This window comes from Geotrypetes seraphini, chromosome 7, assembly GCF_902459505.1.
Source record: "Geotrypetes seraphini chromosome 7, aGeoSer1.1, whole genome shotgun sequence".
Lineage (NCBI taxonomy): Eukaryota > Metazoa > Chordata > Amphibia > Gymnophiona > Dermophiidae > Geotrypetes > Geotrypetes seraphini.
Window position 1 is genome coordinate 28,509,906 of NC_047090.1, and position 20,675 is coordinate 28,530,580.

General features: G+C 45.7%; 2 protein-coding genes across 11 annotated transcripts in view; one reads left to right on the forward strand and one right to left on the reverse strand.

The window, feature by feature from the left end:
- Positions 1 to 3,690, forward strand: part of CCDC38 (coiled-coil domain containing 38) — a 223,766-nt gene extending 220,076 nt beyond the window's left edge. For all 10 annotated transcript variants that reach the window (XM_033951517.1, XM_033951516.1, XM_033951511.1 and 7 more), the window contains one exon: positions 2,613 to 3,690. In XM_033951517.1, the coding sequence (XP_033807408.1) occupies positions 2,613 to 2,729 (117 nt within the window). In that variant the 3' untranslated portion in view covers positions 2,730 to 3,690. The remainder of the gene's footprint in view (positions 1 to 2,612) is intronic.
- Positions 3,691 to 4,229: 539 nt separating this feature from the next.
- Positions 4,230 to 20,675, reverse strand: part of SNRPF (small nuclear ribonucleoprotein polypeptide F) — a 33,568-nt gene continuing 17,122 nt past the window's right edge. The window contains exons 3-4 of the mRNA XM_033953061.1: positions 5,385 to 5,449; positions 4,230 to 4,418 (exon numbers count right to left, since the gene is read on the reverse strand). Of these exons, the coding sequence (XP_033808952.1) occupies positions 4,352 to 4,418; positions 5,385 to 5,449 (132 nt within the window). The 3' untranslated portion in view covers positions 4,230 to 4,351. The remainder of the gene's footprint in view (positions 4,419 to 5,384; positions 5,450 to 20,675) is intronic.

A 20,675-nucleotide genomic window follows, 5' to 3' on the forward strand; every position in this document is an offset into this window, starting at 1 on the left:
GGGGGCAAGAGGGCTTGGGCTCCCTCTTGCCCCGATCGTGTCGGGGAGTCGGGGGGGGCAAGAGGGCTTGGGCTCCCTCTTGCCCCGATCGTGTCGGGGAGTCGGGGGGGCAAGAGGGCTTGAGCTCCCTCTTGCCCCGATCGTGTCGGGGAGTCGGGGGGGCAAGAGGGCTTGGGCTCCCTCTTGCCCCGATCGTGTCGGGGAGTCGGGGGGGCAAGAGGGCTTGGGCTCCCTCTTGCCCCGATCGTGTCGGGGAGTCGGGGGGGGGGGGGGGGCAAGAGGGAGCCAGGCGGAGAGAGGGCAGTTAAGCGCAGTGCCTGCGCGGAAGGATGCAGCTCGGGCGACTTCGTTGTGTGAAACGAAGTTCGTTGTACGAATCAAGACATAAAGTTCGTTGTGCGCAGCGTTCGCTGTGCGAGGCGTCCGTTATGCGAGGCACCACTGTAATTATAAAATACTTTCTTTGTGTTTATTTGATTCCTATTCAAGAGAATTACTTTATATATAGTCAATATAGGCAGAGAGTTAAATTTTTTAACATTTTCTAATGGTGGTGTGCCTCGTGATTTTTTTCATGAAACAAGTGTGCCTTTGCCCAAAAAAGGTTGAAAAACACTGGTCTAGAAATTGAAAGCATCAAACGTATTGTCTTCTGGACTGTTTTTAATTTACAGTTTACACATATGGATGTAACAGACATAACTACATTTGTTGTAAAACATTTATTAAGATATCATTTCATCCCTACAATTTCTGTGTTCTTAAAAATATTATTTAACGTTATTTAATTTAGCGTGTAGGCCTAAAATTCCTTTGAATACCTCGTCCTCATGTATCAGCAACTTTGACAACATATTTATTTGGCTCATAACTTGCTGGCACCCGATATTTTTAGCTCACAGTGAAAAAAGTTTGCTCACAACACCCGCCCGCTTAGAGGGAACACTGCAGGGGAGCCCTTCTGATGATTCAGACAGGCCTTGACCTGTTTTTGGCCACCGCGGGAGCGGACTGCTGGGCAGGATGGACCTGTGGTCTGACCCGGCAGAGGCACTGCTTATGTTCTTATGGTCATATTTTTTCAGTGAGTATATTAGTCTTAGGGCTGTATTTTGGACTGTTTGTAATTGTTTTAGCATGTTGGCAGGGCATGACAGGTAAAGTATGTTACAGTAGTCCAGGAGTCCTAGGATTAGCGCTTGTACTGTGTTTGAATTGTTCGTTGTTGAAGTATTTTCGGACTTGTCTTAAGTTAGGCATGGTTGTGAATGACTTCTGAACTGTGTTGCTGATTTGAAGTTGCATGGTGCAGCCTTTGTCTATCATTATTCCATTTTAGGTTGGGTTGTAAGGGATATGTGATGGAGTTTATTTCTAGGTTTGTTATGGTTGGAGTTTTGTTTCTTTCTAGAAGTAAGAATTTGGTTGTCTTGGTTCAGTTTTAATTTGTGGTCTCTCATCCATTTTGACAGTTTCTAGTGCAATGTGTAGTTTTTGCGTTGTTTTGGGGTGGTTTGGTCGAAAGGCAGGAGGATGGTGATGTCGTCTGCATAGCTGTATGACGTTATACCTTGTTTGTCTAAACATGTGCCAAGTGTGGCTATGTAAAGGTTGAAGTGTTGGTGATAGTGGGGAGTCTTGGGGGACTCCGCAAGGGTTGTTCCAGGATTCTGATTGTTCATTGTTTGCTTTTACTTTGTATCTTCTTGAGTAGCGGAATCCTTCACACCAATTATGGACTTTGCCTGTGATTCCTATTGCCTCCAGTGTTTGTAGTAATAAAAATAATTTATTTTCTTATATACCACCCTGCCAGTAGTTCTGGGCAGTTCACAGCAAGAGAAATAAACATTTCAGTGGAAAAATACAATATAGAAAACATATTACTACTTTAAAATACATCAGTAAAAAAACAATTCAATTAAAATACAAATTCCTAGATATGCTATTAAAAAGAGTTAACATTCTTTCTTATCAAATAGGTAAGTTTTCAATAATTTCCTAAATTTAAGGTAAGAGTGGGATTGGGCAATCAGCAGGCACATCCAGGAATTCATCTTCCCCACTTGATATTATAGTGTCCTGTCCAAAAAGGTTTTATAACAGGCCTTTAGAAGGATGTCATGATCTATTAGGTCGAAAGCCACTGTGAGATCAAGTTGTATGAGTAGCATTTTTTTGCCTTTGCTTAGGTGTTGTTTGGCTGTGTCTAGGAGACTAGTAGTGTTTCTGTACTGTAGTTGCCATGCCTGATCAGTTCTGTTGCTCAATTGAGCATGCAAGAGCCAAAGCACACCTGTTGACTCAATTGCTGCTTCTGGCTGCCCAGGCAGTACTCATGAGACCTCTTTTGCTAGTGGAACAGAAGGGGCCCAAGCACCCCTCTTGCCTAATTTCTTAGCTCTGAAAGAATAGTACTGGTTTCATGACTTTGAAGTAAATATTTTTAGCTACTCTGTGTATGACTAGCAGGAAAAAGATTACTGTAGTAGCAACCACTGCACATACAGGTTATCTTTCCATTTTTAATTACCTTTAATAATTGCATATTGCTAATAGTGTTTCTAGAACTGTACAAGTTCCAGTTTAACCACTTTTTCTTTATTACCTAGACTGGAAGAAGACTAATGCCTCGTTCAGCACCTCCAAAAACAAAAGAAAAGACAAGTGAAGATGATCACACTCTACGAGTACAAGAGGAGTACCGGTATTTTTTTACGTGGCAGTAAAGAGAGCTTGAACTTTGAAAGGAACAGATGGAGCAATGCATGCTCTGAGGGTATGCTGACCATCACTTGTAGAAATGAGATGTTTGGGGTTTACAATGCAGTTCTTCTGAGGTTCATCATAGATCATTTCCTGCTCTAAATTATTGTAACAGAACCACTAACACTTAACTGATAGCTTTTACAGTCCCCATCATCTCAAGCTATGGTTCGGTCCAGGTAATTGACCTGTTACTATTTTTTTTGTTAAATTTTGCTTTACCTTATCAAGGATGATAATCACCACCCTCCTCTCGCATCTGCTTTTGGACATTTCTGTGATTCAAGATTTTTATGGATACATTAGAATCTAACACTGCACACCAGCTTCGATAATAAGTATTGGTTCATTGTCTATGGAATCTTTTTGGACCCAAGGTCCTTTTCTAAGCTCCCCTCTGCCTCCTAGGTTTGAAAAACCTCTCTGCAAGAACAGCTATTTAATATTGGTAATTATGCCTGCCTCCAGTCTCTTCACCTCCACGTGGTTAATATGAGTCACAATTGTGCCACTTCTCATTCATTTAGAAAGGGTTGAGAATTATTACTTTTATAATTAGCCAGTGCAAAAAGATTTGTTAAAGGCAGAAATGCTTTTAAAAACAGGCCCTTGCTTGGTGAGGCTAAGAAGTTTGTAGTAAAACAAGATTAAAACTTGAGAACTGCCCTCTAAATGAGACTATATGAAAAAGCAACAGCATAACATGCTGAAAACCTAATTAATTTTCCATATTCAAGGCAGTTCAATCTAGCTATGATGTAAATGTAACTTTCTCTACTCATAGTCATGTAGAAGTGTCACATATAGCAGGAAAACATAAACCAATCTTTCATTAAACTAGCTAGGTAAATACTAGCTTTCTTTTAGAGCAGGGGTGTCCAATGACGGTCCTCGAGGGCCGCAGTCCAGTCGGGTTTTCAGGATTTCCCCAATGAATATACATGAGGTCTATTTGCATGCACTGCTTTCATTGTATGCTAATAGATCTCATGCATAGTCACTGGGGAAATCCTGAAAACCCGACTGGACTGCAGCCCTCGAGGACCGACATTGGACACCCCTGTTTTAGAGAGTTCATGTCTTCAATAGCACATATTTTGATAACAGCTGCCCATAATTTTCTGCTTCTGGTCTAGTCAGTACAATGCAGTTTAGTCAGATCATTAAAAAAAACACAACCTCCTGTTAGCCAAAAAGTTGATTTTTTTTACACAATAGTCATAATTGTTAGGGAGTAATTCTCCCCCCAAGGATACAGCAAGAGGATGCTAAATCTACCTTCATCTAAACAGTACATTGTGAGAAGGGTGGGAGCAAAAGGTTAAGAGCTAACAAAGTTAACCAGAATGTCATTTCAAATCAGTGCGTTTGATAACCTCTGCTACCAACTTATGATAATTTATTGCAATTTCTGTATTTTATATTTCCTGTACATTCACTTATGTAATACATGAAGGCTTTCACACTGTAAAAAAATTAACAAATCTTTATTACATAAACAAAAATAAACGAACAACTACCCTCAGCATGAGTCAACATATTGTTTCAGCCAGAAATATACAAAATGTTTAACATTTTGAAGAGGTTATTCTCTCATTTCTCCATCCTCCTCCTCCTCCTCTACACCTCGAATATACAGAACATTGTTGCATCTGCAAAAAGAACATTTATATACTTAGGGTTAATTCAAAATGTGAATAAAAACTAGCTAAAGGCCTGATTTTCAGAGCCCCCCACCCCAGACACAGAGTGAAAGATGCACTTTGGGAAAAATTTAAGACTACACTTCTCCCTCCGTATCCTGGAGGTTAGGGGCAGAGCCGGCCCGCGAATATTAAAAACCCGCAAATATTTTGGCCGGCTCCTGCCCCATGCAGATCACTCATAGGAAATGGCTGCCGTGAGCTCCCTTCATAGTCTCGAGAGACTACGGGAGCTCACGGCAGCCATTTCCTATGAGTGATCTACACGGGGCCGGAGTGTAGAAAGATCACTCCTGCCCTAAAAACCCGCTAGACCACCAGGTAAGGCTTAAAGGGGGGTCTAAGAGGGCTTAAAAAGAGCCCAAAAATGAAAATGGGCCCCCTCAAAAAAAATCAGATTCGGAGGGAGAAGTGTACTAAATTTATTTCAATACCTCTGATTTTAAGTAGTAAGCCTGTATACCAGTGTATCGCAAATTGTGTGCCATGGCGACATTCCAGATGTGTGCCAGAGAATGACATGCAGCGAGTATCACTGTCAGCATCTTACCCCTTTTCCCTTTGGTAAACGTTCTGCCAGCATGAGAGCTCAGAGCCGTTCCCGCACAGGCCTCCAAGCATGCGTGGTTGTTGACGTGATGACATCACAGCCTCAATTCCCACACATGCTCAGAGTACCTGTATAAATGAGCTTTAAGTTTTATAATAAAATAGATTCATATAACACCAAGGATACCAACAGTAGTGACAGTGTAAAGGCATAAAAATGTCATTGCCTGAAGCAGAATCTGCTCCATCATAGATCTACATTGGGATTTTAGATTGGCTTTGGTAAAGATCAGTAAACACTCAAGGCAAGTTACATAGATACATGAAGGTTGAGTGGTGGGGAGTTTGTATGATATCCAGAATTACCTTATCAAAACTTCACCAAGATGTCCAGACAATGCTCCATCTATGTATTCTTCTGTGTTCGCAAGCTATAGAAAGAGAAAAAAAACTGCCTTGAAATCTGACTCGAGGAAATAATGGAATCTTCTGACTTAAATCTCTCATTAACTAATGGACAGATCAGCTAAGTAGCCTGGTCCTTTCTTAAGGATCCAAGCAGAAATGTTAACATATCTATCCCTTTTTCTTTTTTTATCATATGACTTTTAAACAATGCTTTTGACTTCACTCAACAATTATAAAGTACCGTATTTTCACGTAGATAACACGCACCCGTGTAAAACGCGCACACGGGTATAGCGCGCGGAAAGCACAAATTTATGTACAGAAATTTTTATATACCGCGCACACCCGTATACCGCGCGTGCTGGCCGACTCTCCTTTCGCCCGCCCCGACTCTCCTCTGGCCACCCCGACTCTCCTTTCGCCCGCCCCGACTCTCCTCTCCCCCTTGAAGTCCTGTCCCCACCCTGAAAGCCTGATGCCCCCCCCCAGACGTCCGATTCACCCCCCGCTGGACCGCTCGCACCCTCACCCCGAAGGACCGCTCGCACCCCCACAGCCTCCCGACCCCCCCCCCATCATGTAGAAGCTCCTACCGGTGTCCTGCTGCTTTCTCTTGGTGGTCCCGGCCCTTCTGTGAGCCCTGCGCCTGCGCTGCTTCCTCTTCCAGCGGTTCGCCCTTTCTCTAAGTCAATCCCTCTTGCCCCGCCGACTCCCCGACACGATCGGGGCAAGAGGGAGCTCAAGCCCTCTTGCCCCAGCCAACCGCGGCACCCCCGACACGATCGGGGCAAGAGGGAGCTCAAGCCCTCTTGCCCCAGCCAACCGCGGCACCCCCGACACAATCGGGGCAAGAGGGAGCTCAAGCCCTCTTGCCCCAGCCAACCGCGGCACCCCCGACACGATCGGGGTAAGAGGGAGCTCAAGCCCTCTTGCCCCGCCGACTCCCCAACTCCCCGACAATATTGGGCCAGGAGGGAGCCCAAACCCTCCTTTTTTTTTTAATTCTTTATTTATTAGATTATTCATTACAATATCTTTGTAACAAACATGCATGAATGAACACAAAAAATACAAATGTAAATTCCCTAACGGGAATTAACATAATATAAGGAAACAATTTCAACCATATCCTAGTCCACATTAAAGCTGATCGCCAGTACAAATAAAACATCAAAGCAAATCTTTCTATCTACTATCTAGGAACAGGCAAATGGCTATTATATGTATTATACATCATCCTCCTAAAATAAACTGAATATTAGGAATTAAACTTTCAACAAAGGTTTCTCTTTGATAAAATCTTCTACCTGGGCTGGATCAAAAAACACATATTTATCATTTCCATATGATATCAGGCATTTACATGGAAATTTTAAGAAGAAAGTAGCTCCGACTGCCAAAACCTTTGGCTTTAGCTGAAGGAACTGTTTCCTCTTAAACTGGGTTTGTCTAGAGACATCTGGAAAAATTATCACCCGTTGACCACAAAACATCTCTTGCTTTTTCAGGAAATATAATTTCAAGATATCTTGCTTCTCAAGCTCTGTCTTAAAGGTCACGAGAAGAGTTGCTCGTTTCTCAATTATGTCTTTAGATGACTCCAAAAACTGTGATACATTCAAACTCTCAGGTGATACTATTCTATCCATTCCACCTTCATCTACCTTTTCTTTGGAATCTCTTGAGATGTAATATAAATTTTCGACCTCAAAGGTCTCCACTTTATTATAATGTAATATTTCCCTCAAATACATTCTCAAGAGTTCCATTGAAGAGAGGTAATGTGTGATCGGAAAATTTAACAGGCGAAGATTCTTAACTCTAATAGCATTTTCCATTTTTTCTAATTTAGCATGTATCATCATACTATCCTTTATATTAGAAACAGCACTGGCTTGTAAATTACCTACTGCCTGATCTAACTTTTCAACCTTTACAGCTGTTTCTCCAATTTTTTTATCTTGTTCTTTAATTTTCACAGTTACATCAGATGAAAATTGACATAAGTTCAAAACGGTTTTTTGTAAAGATGACTCTATTCTGTTAATGCTAAGCCAAACATCATTTAAAGTGATCACTTTATCCTTGGGGAGAACGTCCGAGCTTTGCCCAGTAATCATCTGCACTGGGGTTAGTTCTTTAGCTTGCCCCAGGGATTGTCCTGAAACCTCCAGACCAGATAATAACAATGATTGGGGGGAAGAAGAAGTTATTCCTTCCTTAAAAGGGGAAGGAGATTCTTCTAACCGTAGGGAATATGATGGTTGAGGAGGTGGTGTTGGTTCCCCAGAAGATAAGGAGACAGCTTGAATATTAACAGTTACCTGTTCCTCAACAGGAGGCAAGATAGGAACTAGAGAATGACACGGTGACGGTTTACCCGCGGCCACCGCATTTAAGCCGCGGGTCACCGCCGAAAACGGGGAAGAAAACTAGCAGTCGCTGCGGTGACGGGGACAAGGCCATTCACCGACCGCGGAAACGGTGAACAGGTTTGTCCCCGCGGGCCAATGTACCCCCTTCTAGGAACCGCTATTTACCTGTGTTTCACCGTGCTCCTCATTTTGTCAGATCAACCCCTCCCGACAATCGCAGCAGAAGGGTACCCAACCCCTCCTGCCGGTCCTCCCAATGGCCTCCCCTAAGATCGCCGGCAGGAGGGTACCCAACCCCTCCTGCTGGACCCCCCCCCCAACGAACCCTCCCACCCCGGAACCCCCTTAGTCTTACTTTCCAAGTTGGACCGGACAGCTCCTCGCTCGTCTGGCCAGCAGGCCTGCCTCCGTCCAAATGAGGCGGGCCCGCCCCTACCCTGCCCAACCCACAGGATCCTAGGGCCTGATTGGTCTAGGCACCTAAAGCCACTCCCGCTATAGGAGGGGCCTTAGGTGCTTGGGCCAATCAGGCCCTAGGATCCTGTGGGTTAGGCAGCGATCACGGCAGGAGGGCACCCAACCCCTCCTGTAGACCCCCCCAACGGCCCTCCCGACAATCGCAGCAGAAGGGTACCCAACCCCTCCTGCCGGTCCTCCCAATGGCCTCCCCTAAGATCGCCGGCAGGAGGGTACCCAACCCCTCCTGCTGGACCCCCCCCCAACGAACCCTCCCACCCCGGAACCCCCTTAGTCTTACTTTCCAAGTTGGACCGGACAGCTCCTCGCTCGTCTGGCCAGCAGGCCTGCCTCCGTCCAAATGAGGCGGGCCCGCCCCTCCCCTGCCTAACCCACAGGATCCTAGGGCCTGATTGGCCCAAGCACCTAAGGCCCCTCCTATAGCGGGAGTGGCTTTAGGTGCCTAGACCAATCAGGCCCTAGGATCCTGTGGGTTGGGCAGGGTAGGGGCGGGCCCGCCTCATTTGGACGGAGGCAAGCCTGCTGGCCATACGTGTGAGGAGCCGTCCGGTCCAACTTGGAAAGTAAGACTAAGGGGGTTCCGGGGTGGGAGGGTTCGTTGGGGGGGGGGGGTCCAGCAGGAGGGGTTGGGTACCCTCCTGCCGGCGATCTTAGGGGAGGCCATTGGGAGGACCGGCAGGAGGGGTTGGGTACCCTTCTGCTGCGATTGTCGGGAGGGCCGTTGGGGGGGTCTACAGGAGGGGTTGGGTGCCCTCCTGCCGTGATCGCTGGGGGGAGGGGAGACTTGCAGCACTGCTTATACAGCGACTCTGGCTGTGAGGAACTACAGTAAGGCCAGTGTTGAACAGACTTCTATGGTCTTTGTTCCATGTGTGGTAAGACAGATTAGGATGTGTTAGATAGGGCTTCAACAGCAATTTCAGTAGTTGGAACATTAGAACAAAGTCAGGCAGATTTCTACAGTGTGTGTCTCATGTATGGCAAGACAGATTAGAATCAGTGTTCCCTCTAAGCGGGCGGGTGTTGTGAGCAAACTTTTTTCACTGTGAGCTAAAAATATCGGGCGCCAGCAAGTTATGAGCCAAATAAATATGTTGCTTTCTACCACAGAACTTCCTTACGTTTGTATGGAATCTATCCCCTTTCAACTTTAGAGAGTGCCCTCTCGTTCTCCCTGCCTTAGCTACTAAGTCTATTCCCTTCAGTACCTTGAATGTTTCTATCATGTCCCCTCTCAATCTCCTCTGCTCAAGGGAGAAGAGGCCCAGTTTCTCTAATCTTTCGCTGTACGGCAACTCCTCCAGCCCCTTAACCATTTTAGTTGCTCTTCTCTGGATCCTTTCGAGTAGTACCGTGTCCTTCTTAAAGTACCAGTGCTGGACGCAGTACTCCAGGTGAGGGCGTACCATGGCCCGGTACAGCAGCATGATAACCTTCTCTGTCTCTTCAGTCCAGCATCTGCCCCTTCCATTCACTGTCTGTCTTTCCCTGCCATCTCTCCTCCTGCCCCCCCCCACCCCCCAATTTGGTCTAGCATCCATCATCTTCCTTCTGTTCCCCTCATGGTCTGGCATCTCTATCCTTCCCTCCCCCCTGTGGTTTTTAGCATATCTCTCTTCTCATTTCCTCCACTCAGATCTGATCATTCTCTGCTCTCTCTTCCCTTTTCTTCTCTGGTCTTCCTTCTCTATTTTCTGCCTCCATCTAAATTAAATTCTTTCTTACTATTTAGTCCCGTTTCCCTCTTTTCACTGTGTCTACACACAGCTTGTCACCCCTTTCCCTCACCCCTCCATTATCTTACTATTTTCTTCCCCCTTTATTTATCTCCTCCTTCCATCCAGTATGTGTTCTTTCCCCACTTCCATTCAGCATCTGCTCTCCCTTCTCAACTGACATCCATCTGCCTTCTGCTCTCTCTCCCTTCTTCTCACTTCCATCATCTGTCCCCTTCTCTCTCTCTCTCTCATCTCCTCCATTCCATCATCTGCCCCTTCTCTCTCTCTCTCTCCCCCCCCCCAACTTCCATCATCTGCCCCCCTTCCCCTCACCTTTGTGGGTCACTTTCTTTCCCCTGAGGGTGGCTCATGTCACAGGGGAAGCTTTGGCCGAGCAGAACCGCTTGATTGACAGTGGAACTTACTTGATTGATGTCGATGCTGGGGCCCGTTGCCGTTTGAAGGAAAAAAAAAAAGGTGGAAAAAAGGAACCTGTAAAGGCGAGAGGAAGGGAAACCTCCAGGACAGCTGCTTTTTGCCCTCCTTCAGCGGCCCAAGAGTTCAGACCAGCAGCGGCAGCTCTGTATGCTTTTAACTTCGGCACAGAGCTGCCCCTAATCAATAGTTTAGCGCGGTTTCATGAGGCAGCCTCGGGGCCTTTGATAGCCGGCCCGCTTCGATGATGCGATGTGGGCCGGCCTAGCAAAGGCCCCGAGGCTGCCTTATGAAACCGCGCTAAACTATTGATTAGGGGCAGCTCTGTGCCGAAGTTAAAAGCATACACAGCTGCCGCTGCTGGTCTGGAGGTGCGGAGACAAGGCAGGAGGCAAACGCGGTGGAAGGCAGGAGTCCCGGCGAAGGCAGGAGTCCCGGCACAGCGACTGCAACAGGAAGTTGCAAGTCAGCTGACGCCGGCCTTTCGTTGCGGCGGGGACCGAATCCTTCGCGGACCGGCAAGATTTTGTTTGCGGACCGGCGGTTGAAGAACTGTGCTCTACACTGTGTGCGCTGTGACGAGAAACTAGTGCGCTGCGAGGTAATATTTTGTGCGCCAGCGCACCCCAGCGCAGCTTAGCGGGAACACTGATTAGAATATGCTTCAATGGCAACTCCAGTAGTTGAGACTTAAAGAGAACACCAAGCAGACTTCTACGCTCTGTGTCCCTTCATGGGTTCTAATTTTGGCCATTGGGGTTCCTTGGAATAATTGTACCTAAAGGGAGGCCCTACATTCTTTGGGCTAAAGTACTTTCGGAAACCCTTTTGGCCCAAATGAGGTGTATGGGATGGGAGCTTGGGGGTTTGAAGGAGCTCAGTAAGATCTCTAGTAAAGAGGTGGGACTTTGTAAGCATTTAAAGTACATGTCGTGTTTGTTTTTGCATTGCTAGCCCCAGGGGTGGTGGAAGATTAGTGATTGAAAAACTGTATGAAAAATAACTATTTTAAATTTAGTGATCAAAATGTGTCAGTTTTGAGAATTTATATTAATTAATTTTTTCTCTGCGTGTTTTGTTTTTGTATAGTTATTAACTAATATTTAACTAAGTTTTAAAGTTTTAAAGAATGTTTCCTTTATACGTAAATAAAGAAAAGTGAATGGGATTGCGGTGACGGGGCGGTGAATGGAGTGGCAGTGGCGGTGACGGGGCGGTGACGGGGATGGTGAGACGGGGACGGGGCGGTGACGGGGACCAATTTTTTCACCGTGTCATTCTCTAATAGGAACCACAAGATGGCGATCCATCGGGCCTGTTGTTCCAGCAGATGGTATTGCTTTGGCTTTCCTCTTACCCATGCTGAAGAATCGGTAGTCCTGCTCCCTGCTCCTCTTAGGCTCCGAAGGGGCTCAAAAGGGGCAAGACCCTTTAGCCACGCCCCTTCAGCACACGCCCCGGGGCTCACGACCGCGGGCCGCGTACCGCGGCTGGACCGCTGTTTAAAGGATCTCCGAAGGACCCTCTCAGCTGGGAAAAGTCGGGCAGCAGCGGGACTGCCTGTCTCGATGGAAACAGTGCTAAACAGCACTAGCGACAGGCTCCCTCGGCGGCTGGACCGCTGTTTAAAGGATCTCCGAAGGACCCTCTCAGCTGGGAAAAGTCGGGCAGCAGCGGGACTGCCTGTCCCGATGGAAACAGTGCTAAACAGCACTAGCGACAGGCTCCCTCGGCGGCTGGACCGCTGTTTAAAGGATCTCCGAAGGACCCTCTCAGCTGGGAAAAGTCGGGCAGCAGCGGGACTGCCTGTCCCGATGGAAACAGTGCTAAACAGCACTAGCGACAGGAGCCCAAACCCTCCTGGCCACGGCGACCCCTACCCCCACCCCGCACTACATTACGGCAGGAGGGATCCCAGGCCCTCCTGCCCTCGACGCAAACCCCCCTCCCCCCAACCCCCCTGGCCGACCCCCACGACACCCCCACCCCCTTCCTTTGTGTAGTTGGCCGGACAGACGGGAGCCAAACCCGCCTGTCCGGCAGGCAGCCAACGACGGAATGAGGCCGGATTGGCTCATCCGTCCCAAAGCTCCGCCTATTGGTGGGGCCTAAGGCGCTTGGGCCAATCAGAATAGGCCCGGGAGCCTTAGGTCCCTCCTGGGGGCGGGGCCTGAGGCACATGGGCCCAACCCGACCATGTGCCCAAGGCTCCACCAGTAGGCGGAGCTTTGGGACGGATGGGCCAATCCGGCCTCATTCCGTCGTTGGCTGCCTGCCGGACAGGCGGGTTTGGCTCCTGTCTGTCCAGCCAACTACACAAAGGTATGGGGAAGGGGGGTGGGGGTGTCGTGGGGGTCTGCCAGGGGGGGTCGCGGGTCGGTGCGGTCGGAGGTTCTTTGGGGGGGGGCGGTCGTTGGGGGGAGGGAGGTTTGCGTCGAGGGCAGGAGGGCCTGGGATCCCTCCTGCCCGTAATGTAGTGTGGGGTGGGGGTAGGGGGTCGCCGTGGCCAAGAGGGTTTGGGCTCCCTCCTGGCCCGATATTGTCGGGGAGTTGGGGAGTCGGCGGGGCAAGAGGGCTTGGGCTCCCTTTTGCCCCGATCGTGTCGGGGGGCAAGAGGGCTTGAACTCCCTCTTGCCCTGATCGTGTCGGGGGTGCCGCCATTGGCAGGGGCAAGAGGGCTTGAGGTCCCTCTTGCCCTGATCGTGTCGGGGGTGCCGCGGTTGACTGGGGCAAGAGAGCTTGAGCTCCCTCTTGCCCCGATCGTGTCGGGGAGTCGGCGGGGCAAGAGGGCTTGACGTTAGAGAAAGGGCGAACCGCCGGAAGAGGAAGCAGCAGGACACCAGTAGGAGCTTCTACATGATGGGGGGGGGGGTCGGGAGGCTGTGGGGGTGCGAGCGGTCCTTCAGGGTGGGGGTGCGGGTGGGAGTGCGTGCAAGCGGTCCTTCGGGGTGGGGGTGCGTTGGGGGGGGGGGGAACTATGTAAAAAAAATTGTATATAGCGCGCTCACGCGTATACCGCGCAAGGCTATGCACGGTTTGTAAAAACACGTATAACGTGCGCGTTATATGCGTGAAAATACGGTACTAACACATATTTTGTTTTGCAAATCAACTTTTTATATTTTACTTTATAAAGTGTTGCTTTTAATCTTGCATTTCTGCACATTTTATATTTTTTTTTTTTAAATATCTTTATTCGTTTTTACATTATGCAAACAAGTGTACAATAATTCAAGTCATACTATACATTCTTCACTTGAAACTCTACATTCATTTTATACCATAAACTATCTCCCCTCCCTCCCTTTCCATATATTACCCCTTATAATGTCATAAAACCCACCCATCCCTCCTCCCCCCTACATATATTTAATGGGGATAAATATAATTATTTATTTATTATAATACTCAATTAATGGTCTCCACACCTCTTTAAATTTCTTATAATAACCTCTCTTGATTGCCAATGTTTTTTCCATTTCATACACCTGACAAACCGAACTCCACCAGAAACAATAATTCAATCCTCTATAGTCTTTCCAGTTATGTGTTATATGTTGGATGGCAACTCCTGTTAAAATCATTAACAGTTTGTTATTATTCGATGAAATTTGACTTTTGGCCCTCATAGACATTCCAAACAAAACTGTGTCATATGATAGGGCCATAGGATTCTCTAACATACAATTTATTTGACCCCAGATCAATTTCCAAAAATTATTAATAAAAGGACAATAAAATAATAAATGATCTAGAGTTCCAGCCTCAAGATGACAATGCCAACATCTATTAGACTTGGAGCAATCCAATTTTTGTAAGCGAACAGGGGTCCAGAGTACTCTATGCAACAGGAAAAACCATGTTTGCCTCATAGATGCAGACATTGTACATCTTATCCTCCAAGACCAAATACGTGGCCATTGAGATGCATTAATTTGATGCTTAATCTCAATGCTCCAAATATCTCTAAGTACAGTCCTTGGTTTTTTATTTAAATATCCAGATAATGTTTTATACCACTGTGCGGCCTGGTGACCCATAAAATCTGCCTGGAAGCATAAGAATTCTAGAGTAAAATGAGTATTTAAAGACTTCCATTCAGGGAACCCTGCCTAAATAGCCTGCTTCAATTGCAACCACTTATAACTTTGTTTTTTATTAAGTCCAAATTTATGTTGCAATTGTGAAAACTCCAGCAGCTTACCATCATTAATAACATCATCTAAAGTACGTATTCCTGCTTCAATCCAATCCTTCCAGACAATCATAAAACCGCCTATTTGTATCTTGGAGTTCAGCCATATATTTTGACAAGTAGATTTTTGAATAGTAATAGGAGTTAAGTTGTTTACATACTTTAATGTTGTCCATGTGTCCATTAATATCCTATTGGTTTTCCTTATTCTAGGCATTTTAATGCTAAGCAGATGACGAAGCCTGATAGGAGACATGAGCTGCCACTCCAACCATAACCAATCTGGAAGCTTCTCCATGAGTTCTGGGAGGACCCAATACATACCTTGGCGCAATATATAGGATTGATGAAACCTATAAAAATTTGGAAAATTTACCCCTCCCTCCTCAATTGGTTTTTGTAAAGTCACTAGAGCAATTCTTACAGCTTTACCCAGCCAAATAAATTTACTAAGAATATTATTTAACTTTTTGTAAAAAGACCCCTGAAAAAAAACTGGTATCATTCCCATTTGATAACAAACCACAGGCAATATCATCATTTTGACAGTTTGAACTCTTCCCCACCAAGATAAATGTAAAGGATTCCATTGCTCACATAACTCTGTTACTTTTTGCAATAAACTTTTTTCATTCATTATAATTGTCTCATCAAGCGTGTTTTTTATCCATATACCTAAGTATTTTATTCCTTCTTCTTTCCAAATAAAAGGTAATGAGTCAAATAATCCTTTTGTGCAATGCACATTTAAAGGAAGAACTTCTGATTTAGTCCAATTTATTTTATATCCTGAAAACTTTCCAAATCTTTCAATCAAAACCAATAAATTTGGAATGGTTGTTTCCGGATTCCTCAAATGAAGTAATATATCATCCGCATATGCAGAAACTTTATATTCTTTATCTTTATGCGGTATACCCTGTATCTCCTCCTCTTGTTGAATAGCTAATAATAAGGGTTCAAGCACTATATCAAAAAGTAAAGGAGACAAAGGACATCCCTGTCTAACTCCCCTTTGCAATTTAAAACAATCAGAAAAATTATTATTGATATATAATCTAGCAACAGGAGAGCTATACAGAGTTTTAATCATTTGTATAAATCCCGAACCAATACCAAACCACTCCATGGCCTGATACATAAATGTCCATTCCACACGATCAAAAGCTTTCTCTGCATCTAGAGACACAGAAAAAGCCGGATCTCCAATTTCTTTTGTTAAATATAACATTTGCAATGCCAATCTGGTGTTATTAGAAGAGTGTCTCTGAGCAACAAACCCTGTTTGATGCATACCAACTATGTGAGGAAGAGCTTTTGCCAAACGTGTAGCCAAAAGTTTGGCTAATAATTTACCATCTACATTTATCAATGAAATAGGCCTGTAATTTGAAACCAACATGGGATCTTTATTTGGCTTCGGCAAAACAATAGTTAATGATTCTGCCATAGTGCCTGATATACAACCTTTCTTTAGTTGATTCTGATATAAATTTAATAAATGAGGTAAAAGAGTATTTTGAAATGCTTTATAAAACTCTACCGTAAAACCATCACCACCTGGAGCGGTCCCTACTCTAAGAGATTTCAATGCTGTTTGTAATTCTTGTAAAGATATTGGATTTTCCAAACTTCTTTTTATATGATCAGGAATCTTCAGACCTTCAATATTATTTAAAAACACTATACCATCTTTTTCTTTATTTAAATAAGACTCAGAAGAATACAGGTTTTTATAATAATTTAAAAACTGTTTTAAAATAGGACCAATCTGAAAATGAGTTTCACCTTTTTCATCTTTTATTGCATTCAATTTCATCTCTCTTTTTTTCACTTTAAGATAATTAGTCAATAATCTTCCCGCCTTATTTGAACTACCATAATACAAAGCTTGCTGACACATAATATTTTTTTTAGCCAAATTAGAAATCTCATTATATTTATATTTTGCTTTTAATAAAGTTTGCAACGTAGAATTCTCCCACTTACCGTATTTTCACGCATATAACGCGCGCGTTATACGCGTTTTTACCTACCGCGCATACCCCTCGCGCGTTATATGCGTGAGCGCGGTATACGAAAGTTTTCAAACATAGTTCCCACCCCGCCCGACGCCCGATTCACCCCCCAGCAGGACCACTCGCACCCCCACCCCGAACGACCACTCGCACGCGCTCCCACCCGCACCCGCATCCACGATCGGAGCAAGAGGGAGCCCAAGCCCTCTTGCCCGGCCGACTCCCCGACGTCCGATACATCCCCCCCCCCCCGGCAGGACCACTCGCACCCCCACCCCGAAGGACCGCCGACTTCCCGACAATATCGGGCCAGAAGGGAGCCCAAACCCTCCTGGCCACGGCGACCCCCTAACCCCACCCCGCACTACATTACGGGCAGGAGGGATCCCAGGCCCTCCTGCCCTCGACGCAAACCCCCCTCCCCCCCAACGACCGTCCCCCCCCAAGAACCTCCGACCGCCCCCCCAGCCGACCCGCGACCCCCCTGGCCGACCCCCACGACCCCCCCACCCCCCTTCCCCGTACCTTTGGAAGTTGGCCGGACAGACGGGAGCCAAACCCGCCTGTCCGGCAGGCAGCCAACGAAGGAATGAGGCCGGATTGGCCCATCCGTCCTAAAGCTCCGCCTACTGGTGGGGCCTAAGGCGCGTGGGCCAATCAGAATAGGCCCTGGAGCCTTAGGTCCCACCTGGGGGCGCGGCCTGAGGCACATGGTCGGGTTGGGCCCATGTGCCTCAGGCCGCGCCCCCAGGTGGGACCTAAGGCTCCAGGGCCTATTCTGATTGGCCCACGCGCCTTAGGCCCCACCAGTAGGCGGAGCTTTAGGACGGATGGGCCAATCCGGCCTCATTCCTTCGTTGGCTGCCTGCCGGACAGGCGGGTTTGGCTCCCGTCTGTCCGGCCAACTTCCAAAGGTACGGGGAAGGGGGGTGGGGGGGTCGTGGGGGTCGGCCAGGGGGGTCGCGGGTCGGCTGGGGGGGAGGGGGGTTTGCGTCGAGGGCAGGAGGGCCTGGGATCCCTCCTGCCCGTAATGTAGTGCGGGGTGGGGTTAGGGGGTCGCCGTGGCCAGGAGGGTTTGGGCTCCCTTCTGGCCCAACTACCAAAGGTACGGGGAAGGGGGGTGGGGGGGTCGTGGGGGTCGCCAGGGGGGGGTCGCGGGTCGGCTGGGGGAGCGGTCGGAGGTTCTTGGGGGGGGCGGTCGTTGGGGGGGAGGGGGGTTTGCGTCGAGGGCAGGAGGGCCTGGGATCCCTCCTGCCCGTAATGTAGTGCGGGGTGGGGGTAGGGGGTCGCCGTGGCCAGGAGGGTTTGGGCTCCCTCCTGGCCCGATATTGTCGGGGAGTCGGCGGTCCTTCGGGGTGGGGGTGCGAATGGTCCTGCCGGGGGGGGGGATGAATCGGACGTCGGGGGGGGGTGAACGGAGAGTCGGGACAGCGCACGGAGAGGCGGGGCAGTGCACGGAAGTCAGGGGGGTGAACGGAGAGTCGGGACAGCGCACGGAAAGTCAGGGCAGTGCACGGAAGTCAGGGGGGGTGAACGGAGAGTCGGGACAGCGCACGGAAAGTCAGGGCAGTGCATGGAAGTCAGGGGGGGGTGAACGGAGAGTCGGGACAGCGCACGGAGAGGCGGGGCAGTGCACGGAAGTCAGGGGGGGTGAACGGAGAGTCGGGACAGCGCACGGAGAGGCGGGGCAGTGCACGGAAGTCAGGGGGGTGAACGGAGAGTCGGGCAGCATGCGCGGTATAATCGTGAGCGCGTTATACCAAAGTTTTTGTGCTTATCATCGTGATTTCTGCGCGCTATACACGTGTGCGCGTTTTATACGGGTGCGTGTTATTTGCGTGAAAATACGGTATTAATCAATTTTAATTCTAAATCTTTTATTTCGTGTTCCAGTTCCGTAAATTGCTTATTTAATTGTTTTTTAGAATAAGCTGAAAATGATATAATTTGCCCTCTCATCGTTGCTTTAAAAGCATCCCATATTATTTCTGTAGATATTTCCTCTGTAATATTATTTTGAAAATATTCATCCATTTTTAATTGAAATTCTTCACAAAATTTTGGATATGCAAGCAATGCATTATTAAATCTCCATACAGGCCTACCATTATCCGGGTCATTAAAATTTAAAGAAATTCACACTCCTCCATGATCTGATAAAATTATTGGTTCTATAGAGGCTTGTGTAACATCTTGTATTAGCCCATCAGAAACAAGAATATAATCAATTCTAGAAAAAGATTTATGAACATGTGAATAAAACGAAAAATCTCGATCATTAAAATGAAGAATTCTCCATATATCTTTTAAATTGCAAGAATTTATAAAATTATCCAACCCTAAAGATTTTAAAATTTTACTAGGTTTTTTATCCAATAAAGGGTCCACAACAGCATTAAAATCTTCTGCTACTATCAAATTATTAGCAGCCAGTGGTAAAATTATTGGTTGTAGAGTTTTAAAATATTCAATTTGATTCGAATTAGGTATGTACACATTAAATAGCGCCACAGTATTATTGCCCATACTCATGTTCACATGCACCCATCTTCCTAATTTATCTGCTTTCACCATATTAAATCCTGCTGAACATTTTTTATTTATTAAAATTGCTACCCCAGCTTTTTTCCCCACCGCCGGTGGGGAAAAAAGCAATCTCTCACCCAATTACCAATTAGCTTTTTTGATTCATCTCCATTAAGGTGAGTCTCCTGTATGAAATAGACATCCGCATTTTGTTTTTTTTAAATATAGCAATACTTTTTTCCTTTTTATCGGGTGGTTGAGACCATTAACATTTATTGAAAAAATTTTTAAAGTCATTATATCAAATCAAAACAATAATCAATAATATTCTTCACATCAATATTATAACCTCTTTTCCCCTTTTTAAAATTATTATTAGAACCCATCCCCTCCTATACCCCTTCCCATATTCTCAATCCCCTCCCCCTCCCATCCCTCCCTTAAATTACTTGCCAACTTTGAAACGCACACCTTGACTAGGCAATAGATAAACTCCCCACAAGCTATATTTATAATTTTAAAACCATTAGCCAGATCATTATCATATTAAAATGAATATCATTTTATCACACAAGACTTCTTTATCAAGGATTACCTCTTTTTTTTTTTTCCTTTCCTTTCCCCCATCTCTCATGAACCCTCCCTTCTCTACTCACTCATTTCCATTAAGATATTATTGAAATACATAAATAATCACACCAAATTTTAAAATTACATTCATCCAAACCACATCCATCTTTCATGTCAGATTACATCACATTCCCTCAAGTTAAATATCACTTTTAAATATTATTAAATATATAATGGAAATCTGTTTTCCTAACTTTTCCTATTCAAAAAGTCAATAAATTCCCCAAAACAACAATTTTTATCCCTTTAACATAACCCTCCTAACATTCCATACCCATTTCCACACTAGCATATTTGCTACCCTTTTAATTTCCACTCCATTCACAACATTCTCTTATATCATATGCTTTATATTATAACATCCAAACTTTCCTACATCCTTCGCTTTTACCAAAACTTCTAATTAATTTTTTTTTTTTTTTTTTTTTTAATCTCCTCATATATCCACCATTATTTATATTAAGTTCAGACCAATTTTTATCCCAAACAACAATATTATGACTCTTGTTGCATTAATAGATTTGCAATTTTAAAACTATAGTCCATACATAACAACAAATTTCCTTTTCTTGTAATAAGATGCTATATGTCTCATAAAGTCTCATTTCAAATCTCCTCTTGCTTGCAGATCCATATCAAATTCTATCCTCTCACACTACTGTTTATACATTCTCAGTCTCATCTTTTGATCCACCTTAAATCTCCTTTTCAATTGTTTTGCATAAAGATTTACAATGACCACAATTTCAAACTTGTGGTGCCAATCATAGATCCTTCACATTCTACATATACAAACCCTGTTCCTTTTTTTTTTTTTTTTTTTTTGACCATCGTAGCTCTGTCATTTTTATTTTAAGGTCAGGCCAACTATATAC